At 51.4% G+C, this 19,456-nt stretch overlaps 1 protein-coding gene and 1 pseudogene across 2 annotated transcripts; one reads left to right on the forward strand and one right to left on the reverse strand.

The window, feature by feature from the left end:
* The first annotated feature begins 407 nt into the window (after nt 1–407).
* On the forward strand, nt 408–1,512 carry LOC309836611 (4-hydroxybenzoate polyprenyltransferase, mitochondrial-like; annotated as a pseudogene). The gene has a single exon. The product of its transcript is annotated as a 4-hydroxybenzoate polyprenyltransferase, mitochondrial-like (transcript).
* A 13,245-nt stretch (nt 1,513–14,757) lies between these two features.
* On the reverse strand, nt 14,758–19,195 carry LOC309836595 (chymotrypsinogen B; the record flags this gene model as incomplete). The annotated part of the gene is made up of 7 exons (XM_082676708.1): nt 14,758–14,919; nt 15,380–15,513; nt 16,427–16,607; nt 16,864–16,942; nt 17,044–17,123; nt 17,246–17,349; nt 19,144–19,195. The coding sequence occupies 7 exons, from the start codon at nt 19,193–19,195 to the stop codon at nt 14,758–14,760; spliced, it is 792 nt and encodes a 263-aa protein (XP_082532834.1).
* Between the last annotated feature and the right edge of the window lie 261 nt (nt 19,196–19,456).

The raw sequence follows: 19,456 nt of genomic DNA on the forward strand, positions 1-19,456 counted from the left end.
GCCATGGCTCATGGGCCCAGCCACCCTGCGGCATGCATGCGGGATCTTCCCGGACCGGGGCATGAACCCGCATCCCCTACATCGGCAGGCGGACTCCCAACCACTGTGCCACCAGGGAAGCCCCACCAACTTTCCTAACTTTTGATCACACAATACCGTGCCTAACCTGTTGGTTCTTTCCATAGATCAAAGAAGTAGAAAGGAAGAATAAATAATTAACAGATGACCAGATCTCCTCCCTAGCTTCCCCTTCAGTAATCTCTCAAACAAACTGTGTGAACAAGATAGCATCTAAAGAAAGGTCGACAAGCCTGCATGCAGTGGGAGAAGGTGACAAGTCTGATCCCCTATTTCAATAAGTAACTGAGGCCACTTCCCCTTTTCCCTTTAAAAACTTCCATGGCCCGATGCTGGGCGCGGGAGGCGTGGGGCTCGCGGGCCAGGACACAGGCGTGGCTATGGGGCTCACAAGGCCGCTCCCTGGCCTTGGCGCACGCGGCCCGCGAGCTCCACACGGGAGACTGGCGGCCCTCGGCGGGGCTGGGGCCGGGCGGGCGTCGGCTGAGCCTGTCGGCGGCGGGGATCGTGAATCGGCGCCCCACCGTCTGCAGCCCCACCTGTGCCTCATGCGGTTGGACAAGCCCATCGGAACCTGGCTGCGGCACCCGCCATGTACTCGGAGCACTGCTTTGGCAGCCCAACCAGGCTGTTTTCCGGATTGGTACGTGTTATCCCTCTCTGGCACTGGAGCTGTTCTGCTGCGTGAAGCAGGCTGTACTATTAATGACATGTGGGACCAGGACTATGATAAAAAGGTTCCAGGAACAGCAAGTCACCCAATAGCTGCTGGAGACATTTCAACTTTTCAGTCCTCTGTTTTTCTCGGGGGACAGCTGAACTTGGCACTAGGTGTTCTTCTGTGTCTGAATTACTACAGTACAGCTCTTGGAGCAGCATCCCTACTTCTTGTCATCACCTACCCGCTAATGAAGAGAATTACACACTGGCCTCAATTAGCCTTGGGGTTGACTTTTAATTGGGGAGCATTACTTGGATGGTCTGCTATCAAGGGCTCCTGTGATCCATCTGTTTGCCTCCCTCTTTATTTTTCTGGGATTATGTGGACTCATATAAGATACTATCTAGGCTCGTCAGGACAAGACAGATGATGCTCTGATCGCGTTGAAGTCCACGGCAGTGCTGTTCCGTGAAGATACTAAGCAGTGGCTTGGTGGCTTCAGTGTGGCAATGCTGGGGGTGCTGAGCCTGGTGGGAGCGAACAACGGTCAGACTGTGCCCTACCACACTGCTCCGGCTGCTGCAGCAGGAGCCCATCTGGCTCACCAGATTTACACTCTGGACATGCACAGACCTGAGGAGTGTTGGGATAAATTCACCTCCAAAAGAACAATAGGACTAATACTTTTTTTAGGGATTGTCCTTGGGAATTTGTGGAAAGAAAAGGAGACAGGTGAAACAAAGAAAAATACCGATAATAGAATGGAAAATTAGCAAATTAAGTTTATGTGGTGATTTTTAAAACAAACTTTTACAAAACACTCTCAGGTCTTATTACCACATAACTGGATCTGAATAACAGTCTTACAATATGTTAATGAATTACAAACCAGTAGACGAAGTTTTAGAGCATTTTTGCCTGGATTTTAGTTCACGTATGTACTAGTCGAGTTCTTACCCTGTCACGGAAACCGGGAACTCGTCAGGATTTGCCATCGCCTGCAGTATTTTTAAGTTAATGCATGCTTCTCATTATAATTCTCATCTGCAGTTACAGGAATTATGTGAGTTTGGGCACTTCGGAAAAAACCTAATGTGTGTCTCATCTAAATGAATGTCTCTGTATGAAAATAGACTCTCTTTTTAGGGGAAAATAAAAGTTGCTACAGAAAGTTTGGGCTTATTGTTCTCTGTGTTGACCTTTACTTATGGCCAAAAGCTGTAATTCAGGAAACCATTCTATTTTTTATATTTTAAGAGAATTTAAATCAGTAAACAAAGATTTTTACCTATTATACCTGTTAAACAAAACAACAAACTTCTATGGCCAAGCATAATCTTCAGAGTTAGATTTGGGACACGAGTCTGCCTTCTCTCCAGAATGCTAGCTTTCTGATTAGGAACATTAGGAAAAGGAACATTTTTCATTTCTCCTAACACTTGCCTCCTGAGTATTGATTTTCAAGCAGTGGCAGCTGGACCCGAGTTTGGTAGCAGAGGTAACCTCAGATTCTGCATTTTAAGGCTTCAGTCCTACCAGACAGCACCCCGACTCATTTCACACTCCAGTCACAGGTCCACGTTGTTACCTGTGCTTCTGACCAACCAGCTATAAATCAGAGGTTCCCACGACCCCCTCCTTGGGTTCAATTAATTTGCTAGAGTGGCTCTCAGAACTCCAGAAACTCATTTTTACTCACTGGATGTATTATATAAGAATATAAGTCAGGTGGAACAGAACAGTAGTCAGTTGAGAGCCCAGAAATAAACCCCCACACCTACAGTCAATTAATCTGCAACAAAGGAGGCAAGAATACATAATGGAGAAAAGACAGTCTCTTCAGCAAGTGGTGTTGGAAAAGCTGGACAGCCACATGTAAATCAATGAAGTTAGAACACTCTCTCACATCATACACAAAAATAAACTCGAAATGGCTTAAAGACTTAAATGTAAGACTGGATACTATAAAACTTCTAGAAAAGAACATAGGCAAAACATTTTCTGACATAAATCGTAGCAACGTTTTCTTAGGTCAGTCTCTCAAGGCAATAGAAATAAAAGCAAAAATAAACAAATGGAACCTGGTTAAACTTACAAGCTTTTGTACAGCAAAGGAAACTATAAACAAAATGAAAAGACAACCCACAGAATGGGAGAAAATATTTACAAATGATGCGATCGACAAGGGCTTAATTTCCAAAATATACAAACAGCTCATACAGTTCATACAGCTCAATATCAAAAACAAACAACCCAATCAAAAAATGGACAGAAGACCTAAATAGACATTTCTCCAAAGGAGACTTACATATAGCCAACAGGCACATGAAAACATGCTCAACATCACTAATTATCAGAGAAATGCAAATCAAAACTACAATGGGGGGCTTCCCTGGTGGCGCAGTGGTTGAGAGTCCGCCTGCCGATGCAGGGGACACGGGTTCGGGCCCTGGTCCGGGAGGATCCCACATGCCGCAGAGCAACTAAGCCCGTGAGCCACAACTACTAAGCCTGCGCTCTAGAGCCCGTAAGCCACAACTACTGAGCCCGTGTGCCACAACTATTGAAGCCCACATGCCTAGAGCCCGTGCTCCACAACGGGAGAGGCCACGGCAGTGAGAAGCCCGTCCACCACAACAAGGAGTGGCCACTGCTCGCCACAACTAGAGGAAGCCCGCGCCTAGCAAAAAAGACCCAACTAAGCCAAAAATAAATAAATAAATTTATAAAAAACAAACTACAATGAGGTACCACCTCACGTGGGTCAGAATGGCCATCATCAAAAAGTCTACAAATAACAAATGCTGGAGAGGAGGAGAGGATGTAGAGAAAAGGGAACCCTCCTACACTGTTGGTGGGAATGTAAATTGGTGCAACCACTATGGAGAACAGTATGGAGGTTCCTCAAAAAACTAAAACTATAGTTGCCATATGATCCAGCAACCCCACTCCTGGGCATATATCCAGAGAGAACCATACTTCAAAAAGATACAGGCACCCCAATGTTCATTGCAGCACTATTTACAATAGCCAAGACATGGAAACAACCTAAATGTCCATTGACAGATGAACGGATAAAGAAGTGTGGTACATATATACAATGGAATATTACTCAGCCATAAAAAAGAATGAAATAATGCCATTTGCAGCGATGTAGATGGACCTAGAGATTACTTTCTGAAGTCAGTCAGAAAGAGAAAGACAAATACCAGATGATATCACTTATACGTGAAATCTAAAATATGACACAAATGAACTTATCTACTAAACAGAAGCCGAATCACAGACACAGAGAACAGACTTGTGGTTGCCAAGGCGGTGGGGGGAGGGATGGACTGGGAGTTTGGGATTAGCAGATGCAAACCATTATATAGAGAATACATAAACAAGTTCCTACTGCATAGCACAGGGAACTATATTCAATACCCTGTGATAAACCATAATGAAAAAGAATATGAACAAGAATTTGTGTATATATATATATATATATATATATACACACATATGTATAACAGAATCACTTGGCTATACAGTAGAAATAAACACATCATTGTAAATCAACTATACTTTAATAAAATAAATTTTTTTTAAAAAGAATATAACTCAGAGGACTTCTCTGGTGGCACAGTGGTTAAGAATTCGCCTGCTGGGCTTCCCTGGCAGTGCAGTGGTTAAGAATCCGTCTGCCAATGCAGGGGACACAGGTTCGAGCCCTGGTCCAGGTAGATCCCACATGCCGCGGAGCAACTAAGCCCGTGTGCCACAACTACTGAGCCTGCACGCCACAACTACTGAAGCCCACGCACCTAGAGCCCGTGCTCCACAACAAGAGAAGCCACCACAATGAGAAACCTGAGCACTGCAATGAAGAGTAGCTCCCGCTCGCCGCAACTAGAGAAAGCCCACATGCAGCAATGAAGACCCAATGCAGCCAAAAATAAATAAATAAATAAATGAGTGAATGAATGAATATAACTCAGGAACAGCCAGATGGAAGAGATACACAGGGCAAGGTATGGGGAAGGGCACAGAGTATACACGCTCTTTCCAGGTGTACCACTCCCCCTGAATCTCCAGGTGTTCACCAGCCCAGAAGCTCTCCAAACCCCGTCCTTTTGGGGTTTTATGGTTGCTTCATGATTGATTCAACCTCCCTGGAGGTCAGATCCCTCTAATCACATGATTGGCTTCTCCAGCAACCAGCTCCCAACCTTAGGTGAGTTCCAAAAGTCACCTCATTAACATAAAAAAGACACCTTTGTGACTCTCATCACTTCAGAAATTCTAAGAGTCTTAGGAGCTCTGTGCTAGAAATCGGGATGAAGAGCAAATATTTGTTTCTTATTATCAGTCACAACATCACAAATGGGTTTATTATTTCCATGGCCATAGTGACCCAAATGACCCCTTCATTTCCAACCCTGAAGAGTCCCAATTTGACCCTGAGTCCAGAGAATTCTTTTCACGTGGCACTCCCCCTTGTTACAGGGTGGCAGGAGTACATTTTATTGGAGCTGCTGAAACCATCCAAAAGGTACTGGAGGGCGCTGACATGGTTGCTAGACATGGAGGAGATTCCCACCCAGGAGCCCAGATACTTCAGACTTGTGAAATGGAGCCAAGAGGCCAGCAGAGGGAGCTCTCCCCCCACATACCACTCCGCCATCAACCCAGACCTTGACAGGTAGACCCTTACTTGGCATCTCCCACAGGAAGTGACAGCACCATCTCCAGGAGGAGGAAGATTTTCTCCTTGCCTGGCAGCAACTCAGCCAATGAGAGACTGTCACCACTCAACCATGAAAAGCCCCTATACTTCAAACTCCCAGTTTCCCCCAATGGACTTTGGTTTATAACAGCCCATCCCAACTTCCCCTTCTCTAGGAAAGAGGTTCCTCTCCTTTGTTTTACTGGACTTCCATGTGGTTTGCCCTAGGTGCATGTCCCAAATCGCAATTCTTTGCTGTTCTCGAATAAACAAATTTTGCTAGGCTGTTTTACTGTTTTAGGTTACGGACTCATGGCCCTCTACTCCGGTTGCCCTGGAAGGGTCTCCCTTGAACAAATTTCCCTCAACAAAAAAGATTCCCCACTCCCTCTTCAACAAACCCCCAACTTAGACAATAAGTTGCCTCTTATGGGAATACTTATGGGACTACTTAGGCAAGCCTTATGGGAACACTTAGGCAAGCCTCTACTGGGAGTTCCAAAAACTCAGGGGTCCTGGCCACTTGACCTCTGGGTAGCCAGTCTCAACTCCAGGCCCTGGAACCTGCATTCTCCAGCTACAGCCTCCCTCTGCTGTCCACCTTCCTGCCACACAGACACCTCCTGACCCCGAGCCTGTCCCCGATGCTCCCTCTGCCTGCTTCCCTAACCTCCAGGGCTGGCAGCCACCTAAGCCCCCACCCTAGAAAACTGGCAGCTCCCTGAGGCTTGTCCCACCTCCTGAGGACAATCATCCTTATACCACTCTGGTGGTCCATTTGGGACAATAAAAATTTAGTCCTTTTTGGCCCTATTAGGCTCTGGGGCCCAAGTCACTGTCATTTGAGGCAATTCCTCTAAATTCCCTAAAAGGAAGTCCTTTCCCTATAAATCAATCAAAGGTGTAAAAACCCATTCGGATGTAACTATTGGGACCATTCATCTCAAACAGCTAGCTACCTCTGGTGGTGCCCCCCTGTTTTTTTCTTTTCCTATTGCAGGCATGGATCCATTGACACAACACCATGCCCCATGGACTAAGCCCAAGCTCTTGGCTTCGCTGGTAGGACTCGCCAATTGGGCACCGGTGACTCTTTCTCCGGGTCAAGATGGTAAACATTCCCCAATACTGATGTAAACAGGGCACTGAAGGCCCATGTCCTATGATTAAAGATATGCTTGAGGGGGCTTCCCTGGTGGTGCAGTGGTTGAGAGTCCGCCTGCCGATGCAGGGGACACGGGTTCATGCCCTGGTCCAAGAAGATCCCACATGCTGTGGAGCGGCTGGGCCCGTGAGCCATGGCCGCTGAGCCTGCGCATCCAGAGCCTGTGCTCCGCGACGGGAGAGGCCACAACAGTGAGAGGCCCACGTACCGCAAAAAAAAAAAAAAAAAAAGATATGCTTGAGGGACTTCCCTGGTGGTCCAGTGGCTAAGACTCCAAGCTCCCAATGCAGGGGCTCTGGGTTTGATCCCTGATCAGGGAACTAGATCCCACATGCCGCAACTAAGAATTAGCATGCTGCAACTAAAGATCCCGCACATTGCAGTGAAGATCCTGCATGCCTCAACTAAGACCCGACACAGCCAAATAAACAAATATTTTAAAATAAATACATAGGACATCGCTGGTGGCTCAGTGGTTAAGAATCCGCCTGCCAATGCAGGCCACACGGGTTTGATCCCTGGTCCGAGAAGATCCCACGTGCCGCGGAGCAACTAATCCCGTGTGCCACAACTGAGCCTGCCTGCCACAACTACTGAAGCCCGCATGCCTAGAGCCCGTGCTGTGCAACAAGAGAAGCCACCGCAATGAGAAGCCCGAGCACCGCAACGAAGAGTAGCCCCCGCTCGCCTCAACTAGAGAAAGCCCGCGTGCAGCAACGAAGACCCAACGCAGCCAAAAATAAAAATAAATAAATACATACATAAAATAAATGAAGATATGCTTCAGCTGAGAGGCATTCGGCCCACAGTCTCCTTTGCAACAGCCCCATGAGGCTGGTACTTAAGCCACTAATGATGGCCCCTCACCCTTGACAATGGAAACCTCAATGCTCAGCTTCTCCCCGCTTAAGGCTTCAACTCCTAATATCATAGAACTCACTGAGGACGTACAACGGGTCCAGGAAGCATCCTCAGTAGTCGTCAACCTACTCACCAGTTCTATTCTGTTCCCATTATGGAGGATGGGGACATGTTCCCCGGGGAGACCCACCACTCCCTCGGGCAGGTTGATTTCCTCGGCCGCTGCCCCCTCCTGTCGACACACTCATCGCTGCTGACATGCAGGACCCCTCTGCTCGACCCCCGCCCAGGGTTCCTCCTCAAACAGGCCTTTCCTGACTACATTTGTCTTGTGCCCTTTGCATCACTAGACATTACTGACTCTGACCCGGGCACCCACTTTGCTGGCCTCACCAAGCACGAGAACAGCATATTTTCTTCCTTTTTTTGGCAGTGTTGAGCCATGCCGAACAGCTTTGCGGATCTTAGTTCCCCGACCAGGGATCAAACCCGGGCCAGCAGTGAAGCCCCGAGCCCTAACCACTGGACTGCCAGGGAATTCCCAGAATGGCCTCCTTAAAGAGCCTCTCCTTACAAGCAAGGGGTCCCTGAAATGGATGAAGCTAGGGCCCCATCTTGCTTGATTCTCACCCCCGGGGCCTTCTTATCCCACATAACAATTACTATCCACCCCCCACCCCGAAGTTCCACTTTCAGTCATCTCCGGCAATCCTCAAGCTTTCACCCTCCAAAACAGGGTCCTTTTTATTCTGTCCTCTGACTCTACTCCCCCCTTCCACCAGGGTTTTTCCATCATTTCATCATTTGCTTCACACTGGCGACCTGATCGAGGGCAGGTAGTCCCACGTGACCCCTCATCAGTGCGTGTCCCCCAGGCCAGAAGCCCAGCAAGTTAGTGCGAAATCATTTCTTCTAAAGCCCTGACAATGGAGGGGTCACCTCCATGCTGGTCGCTCTCCCTGTTTATAGAGGCTGCTAGGGCTGGCAGATGAAATGAGATCTCCTACTAATTCACAGGAAGTAGAACTCACTGCCTGAGGACCAATCCCTGGCACAGTTTGGGTGTCTGAAAGAGGGAAAGAAACTCTCTGCTCGGTAGCTTTGAGCCCAACTTGGAGACGAGAATATGGTGAGAAAGCTACACGTCATGGCCGTACCCCCATGCTAGACACCGTAACCCACCACTTTCTCCCCAAGCATCACCACTCAGCCGTTCATCAATATACAAAAAGCTCAGCCACGGAACCTCCACCCCGCCCACCCAAGCGCATCAAGCATCAGTGGCTGTGACTATTCTTATGACTTTGCACTGGCCCGGGTGATGGGGTTACTTGTAGACCGGTTACTCGGGCCAACCATCGTGCAGATCCAATGCTGGAAGGTACCACTCCCGCTTGCAATTGCACCACCTGGTGGAGAAGCAGGAAGTGTTGGAGAGCCCTACTGAGAAGGGCTCAGGCCACTATGCCACCCAGCCTGGGGCAAGGGAAATCCCTTTATAGGCAACTGGTCCTCTGGAAGCAGTGTCTGAATGACACTCGCCTCCGGTTTCCTATACATGGAATATTGCTACCAGCTGGCCCTGCTATTGCCTGTACATAAAACCCCTCTGGTTATGGGAACTGTGGTCTCATGGTCTCTCCTCTGCCCTCACAGATCGGTCCCAGGAAATAGCACTCCTAAGATCCTCTCTAGCCTGGAATATAAACGTGCGCAGGATCTTCACATGCTTTGGAAGAGCTCCTTGGGAGATGACAGGGCAGCTGCCTATGCCGTGGCCGAATGTGCCCCTGAAGACCCCGGGGAGCCTTCACAGTTAGGTTCACTAGGGAGCAGCAGCAGACAGGCAGCTCAGTCCTCAGGGAAACCTCCGAGTCACATCAGGGTAGCCTACGACCAGCCCATGACCAGTACCCCAACCGACAGCCACATGGGAGGGTCGCCGGGGTGACTGCCTCTCCACAGCACCTCACCTCTGAGATGGATTCATCGCTGGAGAGGACACCATCTCAGACGACATGGCCCCAGCCCAAGTTTGCCACTGGAGATGCCTATACCTCTTGCACCAGAGATGACACCCCAGGGACACACCACCACGTCAGAGACCTCACCATTTCACGTGCCCAGATGTTGAAATATTACCCAAATCTTCGAACAGATTCCCAGAGTCCCCGAGATCACTGACCTATTCTCATGGCTGGACGCTTTAAGTTTGCGACAATAGCTACGAACAACATCGCAGACTGTATGTCATTATAGGATTTGTACATTTAGGATTTAGAGGTGTACTTCATAGGTTACAATGTGCCCTCCCCCTGACTTCTAACTTATCTGCTACCCAGGCTGTTAGTGTCCTTTTACCACTGACTCTGATGCCTCAGCATCACAGGGTGGATTGTAGTGTAAGTGCCAGACAGTGAGGTGTTTTGTTTTGTTTTAATCTTTTGGCCGCACTGTGAGGCATGTGGGATCTTAGTTCCCCGACCGGGGATCGAACTCAAGCCCCCTGTGTTGGCAGCATGGAGTCTTAACCACGGGACTGCCAGGGAAGTCCCTGTTTGGTTGGGTTTTTTTTTTTTTTTTTAGATTTCATTTATTTATTTATTTTTGGCTGTGCTGGGTTTTCTTTTCTGTGTGTGGGCTTTCTCTAGTTGCGGCGAGTGGGGGCCACTCTTCATCGCGGTGCGCGGGCCTCTCACTGCCGCGGGCCTCTCACTGCCGCGGCCTCTCTTGTTGCGGAGCACAAGCTCCAGACGCGCAGGCTCAGTAGTTGTGGCTCACGGGCCTAGCCGCTCCACAGCATGTGGGATCCTCCCGGACCGGGGCACGAACCCGTGTCCCCTGCATTGGCAGGCAGACTCTCAACCACTGCGCCACCAGGGAAGCCCTGGTTGGGTTTTTTTAATTTTAAATCAACTGCCTGATAAACTTGCTGAGACACCCACTTCAAAGACAACTACGTCACAATAAACACGTTGCCAGTCGCACGACGAGGTAAATAGTCAGCCCACCCCCACGTGATGCTGCCGCAGCTGGGCTGGAGACCCACTGCGGGAACCTCGTTCGTGATTAGCAGCACTGCTTTGTGGCGTAAGCAGAGGAACGGCTCCTGCCTCATAAAGCCCACAGTCTAGCCTAGTAAACAGGTGAATCCAGTGGAGCATAATTAGTTTCTAGCAGAGGGGAATACAAGGCTTGTGAGACCTCGGAGGAGGAAGCATCTAACTCTGGTTGAGGCAAAGGAGGCCTGAGGCAAGTTGGAGGTGCCGCAGAATGCCAAGTTGTTTACTGAGGCCACTTAGCCTGCTGGTCGCCCGTCCTTGATTTCTTTCGATCACACACATTGAGCAGGGCCCCCGGTAGCGGTCCATCTATTCTGCCCCAGCGCTTCCAGGCCCTCCTAACCAACTCCATCACTCTGCGGGCCAGGACCCAGCTGCCCGTCCCGCCCTGCCACCATCACGGTAACTGCATCCTCCTGGCAGCTGCTCGTAGCAGTGTCTCCTACTGCCCAGGCTGGCCCAAAGAGGGCACCGGGGGGTGAACTTCTCAGCCAGCCTGGTGCCCCTCCCTCCAGCACATTCCTTCCTACTCTGGTGCGCCTTCCGGGCCTTCCCGTGGAAGCCAGCCACTGGGCATCCTGCTTTACACAGCACGGCCACCCTACCACGCCCGCTTCTCTCAGCCTTAAATCCCTTCTTCCACCGTCTGACCTGGTCATTCTGGCATGTGGCCCTCATTTAGTGGGGTCCAGGGCTGGTTTCTGGCTTCTAGGAGCCATCCAGGCAGCAAGTGGGCAACCATCCCTGGGGGACCCGGCTAGGGTGTTAAATCCTGTGTCCTGGGAGAGGGCTCCCAAATCAGTAATCTCTCCCTTACCTGATTTTATGTTCTGACCCCACTGGATCCAGGGCTCACCTGGCCTTGCTGGCGAGGTCCTGCAGCGCCCTTGGGACACGGTTTCTTTCCTCTCTTATCCGGCCCAGCACACCTCCAGGAGTGGAGGTGGGGCCTGTGCGGAGGAGCCTGCGGTCCTGCAGGGCCCTGACCCTGGCCTGGCAGACCCGCCTAGCTTGACCGTTTACGCTGCTCTACGACTACACCCTGGGCCCTGTGCTCAGCTTTCTCACCAGGGAGCCGCGGAGGTTGGGCAGCTCTGCCTGTGCTCCCAGGGAGGCTCTCTGGCCTTCACACCTAGCTTTTAATGGGCTATGAATCACTCTCAGCTTTTCCTTTCCTTTTTCTGAAGCCTGAATTGTGCTTAGCAACAGCTACGCCGTTTCACCAGCCTTACAGTTTCTCCCTCCCCCCCCCCCGTATTTCACCAACTCCTGACATATGGGAAAACCCACTAGTGAATTCTCTCCCACCAGACGACCATCCCAGTTTGTCAGGGGTGGAAGTCTGAACAATTTCATCGTTACCTTGTGCCGCGGGCGGTGCCGCTCCTACCAAAGGGGAAGGTGTCCTCACGGCCACAGCCGGCAGAGAGCGGTCCAACTCCAGAATCCCGTCCTAGCGCCTGCTTTCTGGAGTCCACCCACTCCTGGTACCAAGAGTCACAATTCGAGCTTCCGGGGAGCAGACTCTGAGATGAAGGTCAGCACCAGGAAGTGAATCAGGGAGTGCTTCCAGGATCAACACCTAGGAAGGGAAGGGATGGGCCTTTAAAAGCCAGCTGACCAATCAGGGATGTGGGCCGCCCAGAAAGGCAGCATGACCTTGGTCAGGAAGATTCTCTGCAGCTGAGGAAATTGCCAGAGAGGGCTGACAGCTGAGGGCTGTCTGTGGGCAACACTCCCTGCAGCTGGGGTGTGGGTCAGCGCTGGAGGGGGTCTGGGCAGCTCATCACCGTGTCCGCTAGCTGTGGGTACAGATGTCGGCTGATAAGTGACTGGTGAACGATGTGACACTCTCCAGATGTGAACGATGACCATCCTCTTCTGATCGGTCCAGACATTTCAGTTAAATAGGAAGCTAGGTGATCTGTGGACAGAGAAGGTTGGCCATATGCCCTAATTGTGCCTGAGGAAGAATAGGAACACTGGATGGGCCAAGGGAAGTAAGTCAGAAAGAGAAAGACAAATGCCATATGCTATCACTTATATGTGGAATCTAAAATATGACACAAATGAACCTATGTATGAAACAGAAACAGAATCACAGACATAGAGAACAGACTGGTGGTTGCCAAGGGGGAGGGGTTGGGGGAGGGATGGAGTGAGAGTTTAGGGTTAGCAGGTTCAAACTATTATATATAGGATGGATAAACAACAAGGTCCTACTGTAGAGCACAGGGAACTATATTCAATATCCTGTGATAAACCATAATGGAAAACAATATGAAAAAGAATATATGTATAACTGAATCACTTTGCTGTACAGCAGAAATTAACACAATATTGTAAATCAACTATACTTCAATTTAAAAAATTTAAAATAAACAAATAAATAATAAAAAAAAAAAAGAATACTGTATGGGGCAGCCTCAGCAGGGCCCATTAAGCACACCCTGCCTTACAGAGGGTCTGTTTGCAAACGGAGACAGACTCCCAATTAATCATGGAATTTTTTAACTATACTTTTCAGTGTAACCCCTAATTGGAAACCACTTGGGTATGCAAGTCTACTTTTTCAACTGCAATATTTTATGAAATTTAAATACAGATCAAGTATTCCTGATGAAAATTTAGCATCCTAATTGAGATGTGCTGTAAGTGCAAGTTACACACTGGACTTCAAAGACCTAGTATGAGAAAAAGAATGTAAAATATACCATTAATAATTTTAAAACATGTTGAAATGATAATAATTGGATATACTGAGTTAAATAAAATATATACGTAAAATTAATTCACCTATTTCTTTTAATTTTTTTTTAGAAAGTCTATGAGATCATCTAAAATCACCCATTGGGCTCACATTACATTTCTAAGTCAGAAGCCAGGCACAGACTTGCAGTTTTCATATGGGCCACGAGGTGGCGATCTTATCCCGGGATTGCGGTTTTCAGACTCCAGGGGGAGGGTTGGCAAAATGGTTGGCAGAGGTGAAGGCAGGTCTTGCTAGTGAGTGAAAAAGTAACTTAACCAGGCTTGTGTTCGCTACTGCATTTTTTTTTTTATTTTATTTTTATTTTTTATTTTTTATTTTTTGCTACTGCATTTTTATACGCATCACATCCCACATTCATTTGCATGTAAATGGTTTTGATGTAGATATAAAATGCTTGTACTTTCCTCTCCAAGTTTGAGGGGTTCCCCCACCCCAAACCTCCAGTGTTCCTTAAAACACTGGGCTTTAAATAATATTTTAAACACTTTACTTTGTGACTCCACTCCTCTGCCCAACGCTTCTCTCTCATTTTTCTTTTCTCCCTTTCACATGTTCATTCTCCAAATCAGGTTCCGCTATCTGGGGGCTTTCTTCCGTGTCCTTAGTAATTAAATGGTATGTGTAACCTTAATTTCAACATATTATGACCCACTATCAGAACACCTAAAATTCCACCAGGAAGGGAAAGATATTAGGAAGAATACTGAAAGGGAAATGCAGCAGGGAGGCCAATGCCATTCCTTCCCAGATGCCCGGTGAGTGTGGACTACCAGCTGCCTTCCCAAAGACTAGCCTTGTAGAAACTCCAGAGGGAAAGAAACATCAAGATATGGGACCTGGGAGAGGATGATGTGAACCGGGGTTGTGCGTGACCGACACGTAGTGCCGTGACTGATGGCGGAGGCTATAGGTCTGACTGTGGGAGGATAAAATGGGAAATGAACTGTTGTAATTCTGTCTGCTTCTCCCCTAAACCCAGTGCTTTGGGGGCAATAGATGCCTGCTCCAGGCCCATCTATGACAGAGAGTACAGGAATCGTCGGGATAAATGGGTCTTACAGAAATGTGCAGTGAAGAGCCAAGGAGGATAGAAAGAGCATCTCCACAGTCCCACCCTGCCTTCCCAATGCCCACCTCCGGGGACTGCACAGCCTGGCCGAGACTCCTGCCTTCCAGAAAGCTCCATGGGCCAAGCTGCCTCCAGCAATTAGTCCCTGGGCTCTACCCCAGGACGGAGTCCTGAGCAGGGAGGATGAGATACAAAGACTCAGCTTCCTGAGAGGGGGGTTGCTGGGGTACTGGCAGCCTGGAAAGGGAGCAGTAACACCTCCCCTTAGTGGGTGACAGGGACCACTGCAGCCCCACGTCGCCCAGGCCACACAGAGAGACATGTGCAGACAGATGCTTTTATTGGGGACCCTCAGGGTTGGGATGGCAGGAGCCCTGGGCTCAGTTGGCGGCCAGGATCTGCTGTACCCAGGGGATGAGTGCAGTAACACGGGCGTACACAGCAGGTGTTGATGTGGAACAAGTGCCGCTGCCCCAGGACACAATGCCCACCAGGGTCCAGGCTCCATCCTTCTGGCAGACCAGGGGGCCACCAGAGTCACCCTGCAGGAGGAGATAGGACTTGTATTCAAGCCTGAAAGGGAGTACCAGGGCCCTGGTGTGCCCTGACCTGGCAAGTCCAGGGGTGCAGACAAAGCACAAGTGGGGGCCCAGTGGTTGTGCACAGGAGACTCAGATCTGCTCAGATGGCAGCCCCAGCCCTGCCACCTACTCCTGGAGGGCCTGGGGCAGGTGGCTTATCCTCTCAGCCTCCCCATCAGCTGTAAAACAGGCTGAAGCGTCCAGCTCGTGGGGTTGGTGTGAGATTACATACGCCCGGGAAGCCCCACACCACGCCTGGCCAGAGCCGGCCCTCACCAGGGGCATCTGGTCCAGCCCTTCACTGGGGCACTGGGCAGGGCATGAAGTTAGACAGGTCATGGCAGAGAGGAGTGGGCCTCCTGGCCTGGCCAGGGGAGGCACGGGCAGTGAGGGCGGGCAGGGTGGCGGAGCTAGGCCGTACCATGCAGGAGGAGACGCCGCTGGCGCCCGCACAGATCATCACGTCGGTGATCTTCCTGCCCCAGTACTTCTTGCAGTCGGCGTTGGACAGGATGGGCAGGGTCGCCTGCTGCAGCTTGTCGGGGATCTTGTGGGCTGGAAGGACAGAGGGCGTGGGGTCAGGGCCCCTCATGCCACCAGCCCGCCCCTGGGGAGAAGAGACCAGGGGCCGCCTGAGCCCCGCCCTCCCCCTGCAAGGTCCCAGTCTTCCTCCATCGCGATGATCGTGGACACCGAGCTTCGAACCTTCCCTGACACCTTCAGGGAGTCTGGGACGCGGCTCCTCTGCGATTCCACACCAGGCAGCGGGGACTGTGCTTCCAGCAGCTGCTGCAACAGGTCCTGCCTCGGAGCCCCGCGCGCCCTGGGCCCTGGCGGCCACTGTGTGTGGGTGGAGGGGCCGTCCTTCCCCCCCAGGGAAGGGGATGCACGTCCTTCTGACCGGGGACACCGGAAGGGACCCCCGAGGGAGCACCTCCCTCCTGCTGCCCTTTCCCGGCTGCTTCTGTCCTGTTACGGGACCAGCCGGGGGCCGTGGCCGGGGCAGAAGAACTCAGGACACCGAGGAAGAACCTGCGGATGGAGCAGTGCTGGGGGGGCGGTGGGGGGCCGGTGGGGGGCACCTGGGCGCTCAGGCCTGAAACCGACCAGGACACTGGACTCCGGGCCCAGACTTCAGGGGCGCTGGACGCACCGCCCTCCTCAGTCTGGAGGGAAATCCGGGCTGTCCCTCTCCTTGCAGGTGAGAGGGGGCGAGACTTGCTGGTACTTAGGTGTTTCTTCAGAAACTGTTTATGTATATATTATTAACCCTCATTTTTATTCATGTCTGGTAGCCTTTTAATTGAGAGCGTTTTAAATAAAGAAATGGAAAGATTGATGACTGTATAGGAATTTAGACTAAAACATTTTTAAAAGAGCCACATGTGTCCCGCCTGGAGACTCCTGCGGCTCAGGCCGCCCCTACCCCGGACACGCCTCGTGGATGGAAAGGCCACGGCCCGCTCACCGTTGTGCTTGGTCTTGCCCCAGCCCGTGGTGGCGCACAGCGTCCCGGGGGGGAAGTCGTCGTTGGCGCTGGGCAGGCACACGGCGGACACGGTCTCGCAGAAGCGCGCGGGCGTGGCCAGCTTCAGCAGGGTGATGTCGTTACGAACGGTGAACATGTTGAACTTGGGGTTCTTGAAAACCTGCGGGTGGGGCCCAGAAAGACGAGGTAAGGCCCTGGGTTAAGTCGGGGATCTCCAGGTTTCAAGGAGACCAGCTCCTTTCCTGGCAATCCATTCAGCGGAAACAGACCCATCGGAGCCCGGAATGAGAATCCTGAGACCGGCCTCATCTGCGCTTGGCTCCTGTCTCTCAAGCGGCCGAAGGGTCTTCGTCCCCCTGCCCCTGCCTCCAGCCCCGCGGCTGATCCCGGGGCGGCCCAGCAGGGCCTGGGCGTACCTTGGCAATCTTCAGGACCTGGATGTTCTCGGCGTCTGAGCCCTGGTCAAACTCCCCGGCCACCACCAGGTCAGAGGTTCTGGGGGAATCACATGGGGGTTGAGGACTGAGAACGTGCCCTACTCCCCTCCCCCACCCCAGACTGGAGCCCGAAGCAGAACCCTGAGCCCGGGCCCTCACTTGACCCCGCAGTGGGCAGCGGTGACCACCCAGTCCTCGCTGATGAGGGAGCCCCCGCAGAAGTGGAAGCCGGTGCTGTCCTAGAGGAAGATCGGAGGGTTAGCCCTGCCCGGACACCAGCAAAACCAATCTGGGCAGCAGCCCCCAGCTGGACTGATATCCCAGTGCATCCCCCTACTCGTGTGCAGAATTCCCCCCTCACCTGCAGGGACACCTGCCAGGGCCAGGAGCCGGGGACAGCCTCCTCCCCGTTGACGATCCTGGACAGGCCACTCAGCACAGGGTCGATGGCAGGGACCCCGCAGCCTGAGGAGGGCGAGGGGACGAGGAAGAAGGTTTGAGACCCGGAGCCAGTCTGCAGAAATCCTGGTTTGTAGCTCAGCTGCCCAGGCTGACTCAGGACCCTCTGCCACACTCCCCCCTCCTCCAAAAAACTTCTCCTGGTGCCTTCCACCTGTGGACTCAAGGATCCCCACATACAGCCTGCTGACCCCAGTGTCCCATCCAGGGATGCAGAGGAACAGGGCTGCTCCCACCCAGGGCCACCCTGCCTGAAAGAGCAGAAAACAGGCTGAGTAATCGGACTACCCTGCCTGGACTCCTAGGCCCCACCCTTCCTTGCTGTGAAGCCTCAGAGCAGTCACTGAATCCCCGATGCTCATTTTCCTCAGTACACTGGGGAGCAAACAATCTCACCTCACAAGTCAAAGCTCACCCATTAGACTGGTGGGGCCTGGGGGGTATGGAATTCAAATCTGATAACCCCAGCCCCTGGGGGACCCAGAATTCCGACAGCTGATGGGGTATGTTTTACACTGAATTCACTAGTCCCAGAGATTTCAGGAACTCTTCATTGTATAAAGTTTTAGTTAATTATTTAATACAACGGGACTTTGATTCTTTGATGCCGTAAAAGGACACGTTGAGGAAACTGAAAACAAAGGACCTGAATTGTCACAAAACAATGAGAAAAGTCACGTGTACTTAATGTGTCCCTGACGCATTTGCTGTGTCAGGACCAGGTGAGTTCTCGGCACCTGCGTACAGGTTTTACAATTTGGCGACAGTAAAGAAAGTTGGGCAGGTACAGCCCTTACGACCAGCCAGGCCACCCGGGGGTCATGCAGGCCTTGCCGCATGCCCGGACCGGCATCCCGCCCCTGGGGACGGGGGGATGCACCAGCCACTCACTGAAGGTTGTTATCGCCCAAACATGTCATCAACATAATCCACTTTTTTGTAATAGCAAGAAGATTAGAACATCAGCTGTGACGTATTCACACAGCCGAGTGTTTTACAGCGATTAAAGTCAACGAGCTGGGTCTTCATACGAACCGGGATAAATCTAAAACCACCCGGGTGGGAAAAGGCATGTTATAAACCTGATGTGGCGGATAACACAGTTCATGTAAGTTCTTACAAATGTTACACTGTGTTGATGGACTTACGAATGTGTAGTAAATTTGTAAAACCCCCACAGAAGTGACACGCAGTGAGCTCAGAATAGGGGTCACCTTCCGAGGAGGAGAGGGGACTCTAGCTGAATCTGTTTTATGTTTTAAAAAGAAATACCTGAAGCAAACCTGGAAAAAGATAACATTCGCTAAATCCCAATGGAAGGTACATGGATGTCGTATTATTTTTTGTATTTTTCACTATTTCATCTTTTTTTAATAGAAAATGAAACGCTTAGCAAGTGCCCAGAAGAGTAAATAAAAACCCCAGGTGGAGGCCGTGGGAGGGCTCTTGCTACCACACCCTTCTCTGTCCACAGCTCCCCAACTTGAGCCACTTCTGGGGCCTCAGATCTCGGTGCGGCCCAGACTGGCCTTTTCCACCCTTCCAGTGCAGGGTGTGAGGGCTCAGAAAGCTCCAGAAGGACCCCTCTCCTCCCTGCAGGCTCGATTGCCTATCGGGGTGTGAGGCCCAAGGGAGCAGGGAAGGGGGCTCAGATCTCCCTCTTGGCCAGGCCCCCAGGTTGCTCCGGACAGAGCCCCTCCAGCCTCTGATGGGGCCTGGCTGCGGTGCCATTAGGGGCTCAGGGAACTACTCCTCAGCCCCCTCCCAGACCTGGCTGGCGCCCCTAGCCCCAGCACTCACCGAAGGCGGCCCCCAGGAGGGCGAAGGAGGAGAGGAGCCAGAGAAAGGCCATGCTGCTACCGTCAGGGAGATATGGGGCACCTGCCCCAGCGGCTCCTTTTATATCCCCTGCGACCCCACAGGCCCAGCCCAGCCAGAGAGGCCTGAGAGCCACCCTCCTGTTATCCAGGAACCTTGGGCGATAAGCGGGACGGGGGTGGGGGGGACGAGCCCCCTTCGAAGCCTGTACTGGCTCTCAGCTGGGGACATCCAGCCCCTGGAAAAAGGGCAGCTGCCCTGGCACAATGTCACCCAGGAAACTTGGCAACGCCTG

This window comes from Grampus griseus, assembly GCF_964374135.1.
Source record: "Grampus griseus genome assembly, chromosome: 19".
Classification (NCBI taxonomy): domain Eukaryota; kingdom Metazoa; phylum Chordata; class Mammalia; order Artiodactyla; family Delphinidae; genus Grampus; species Grampus griseus.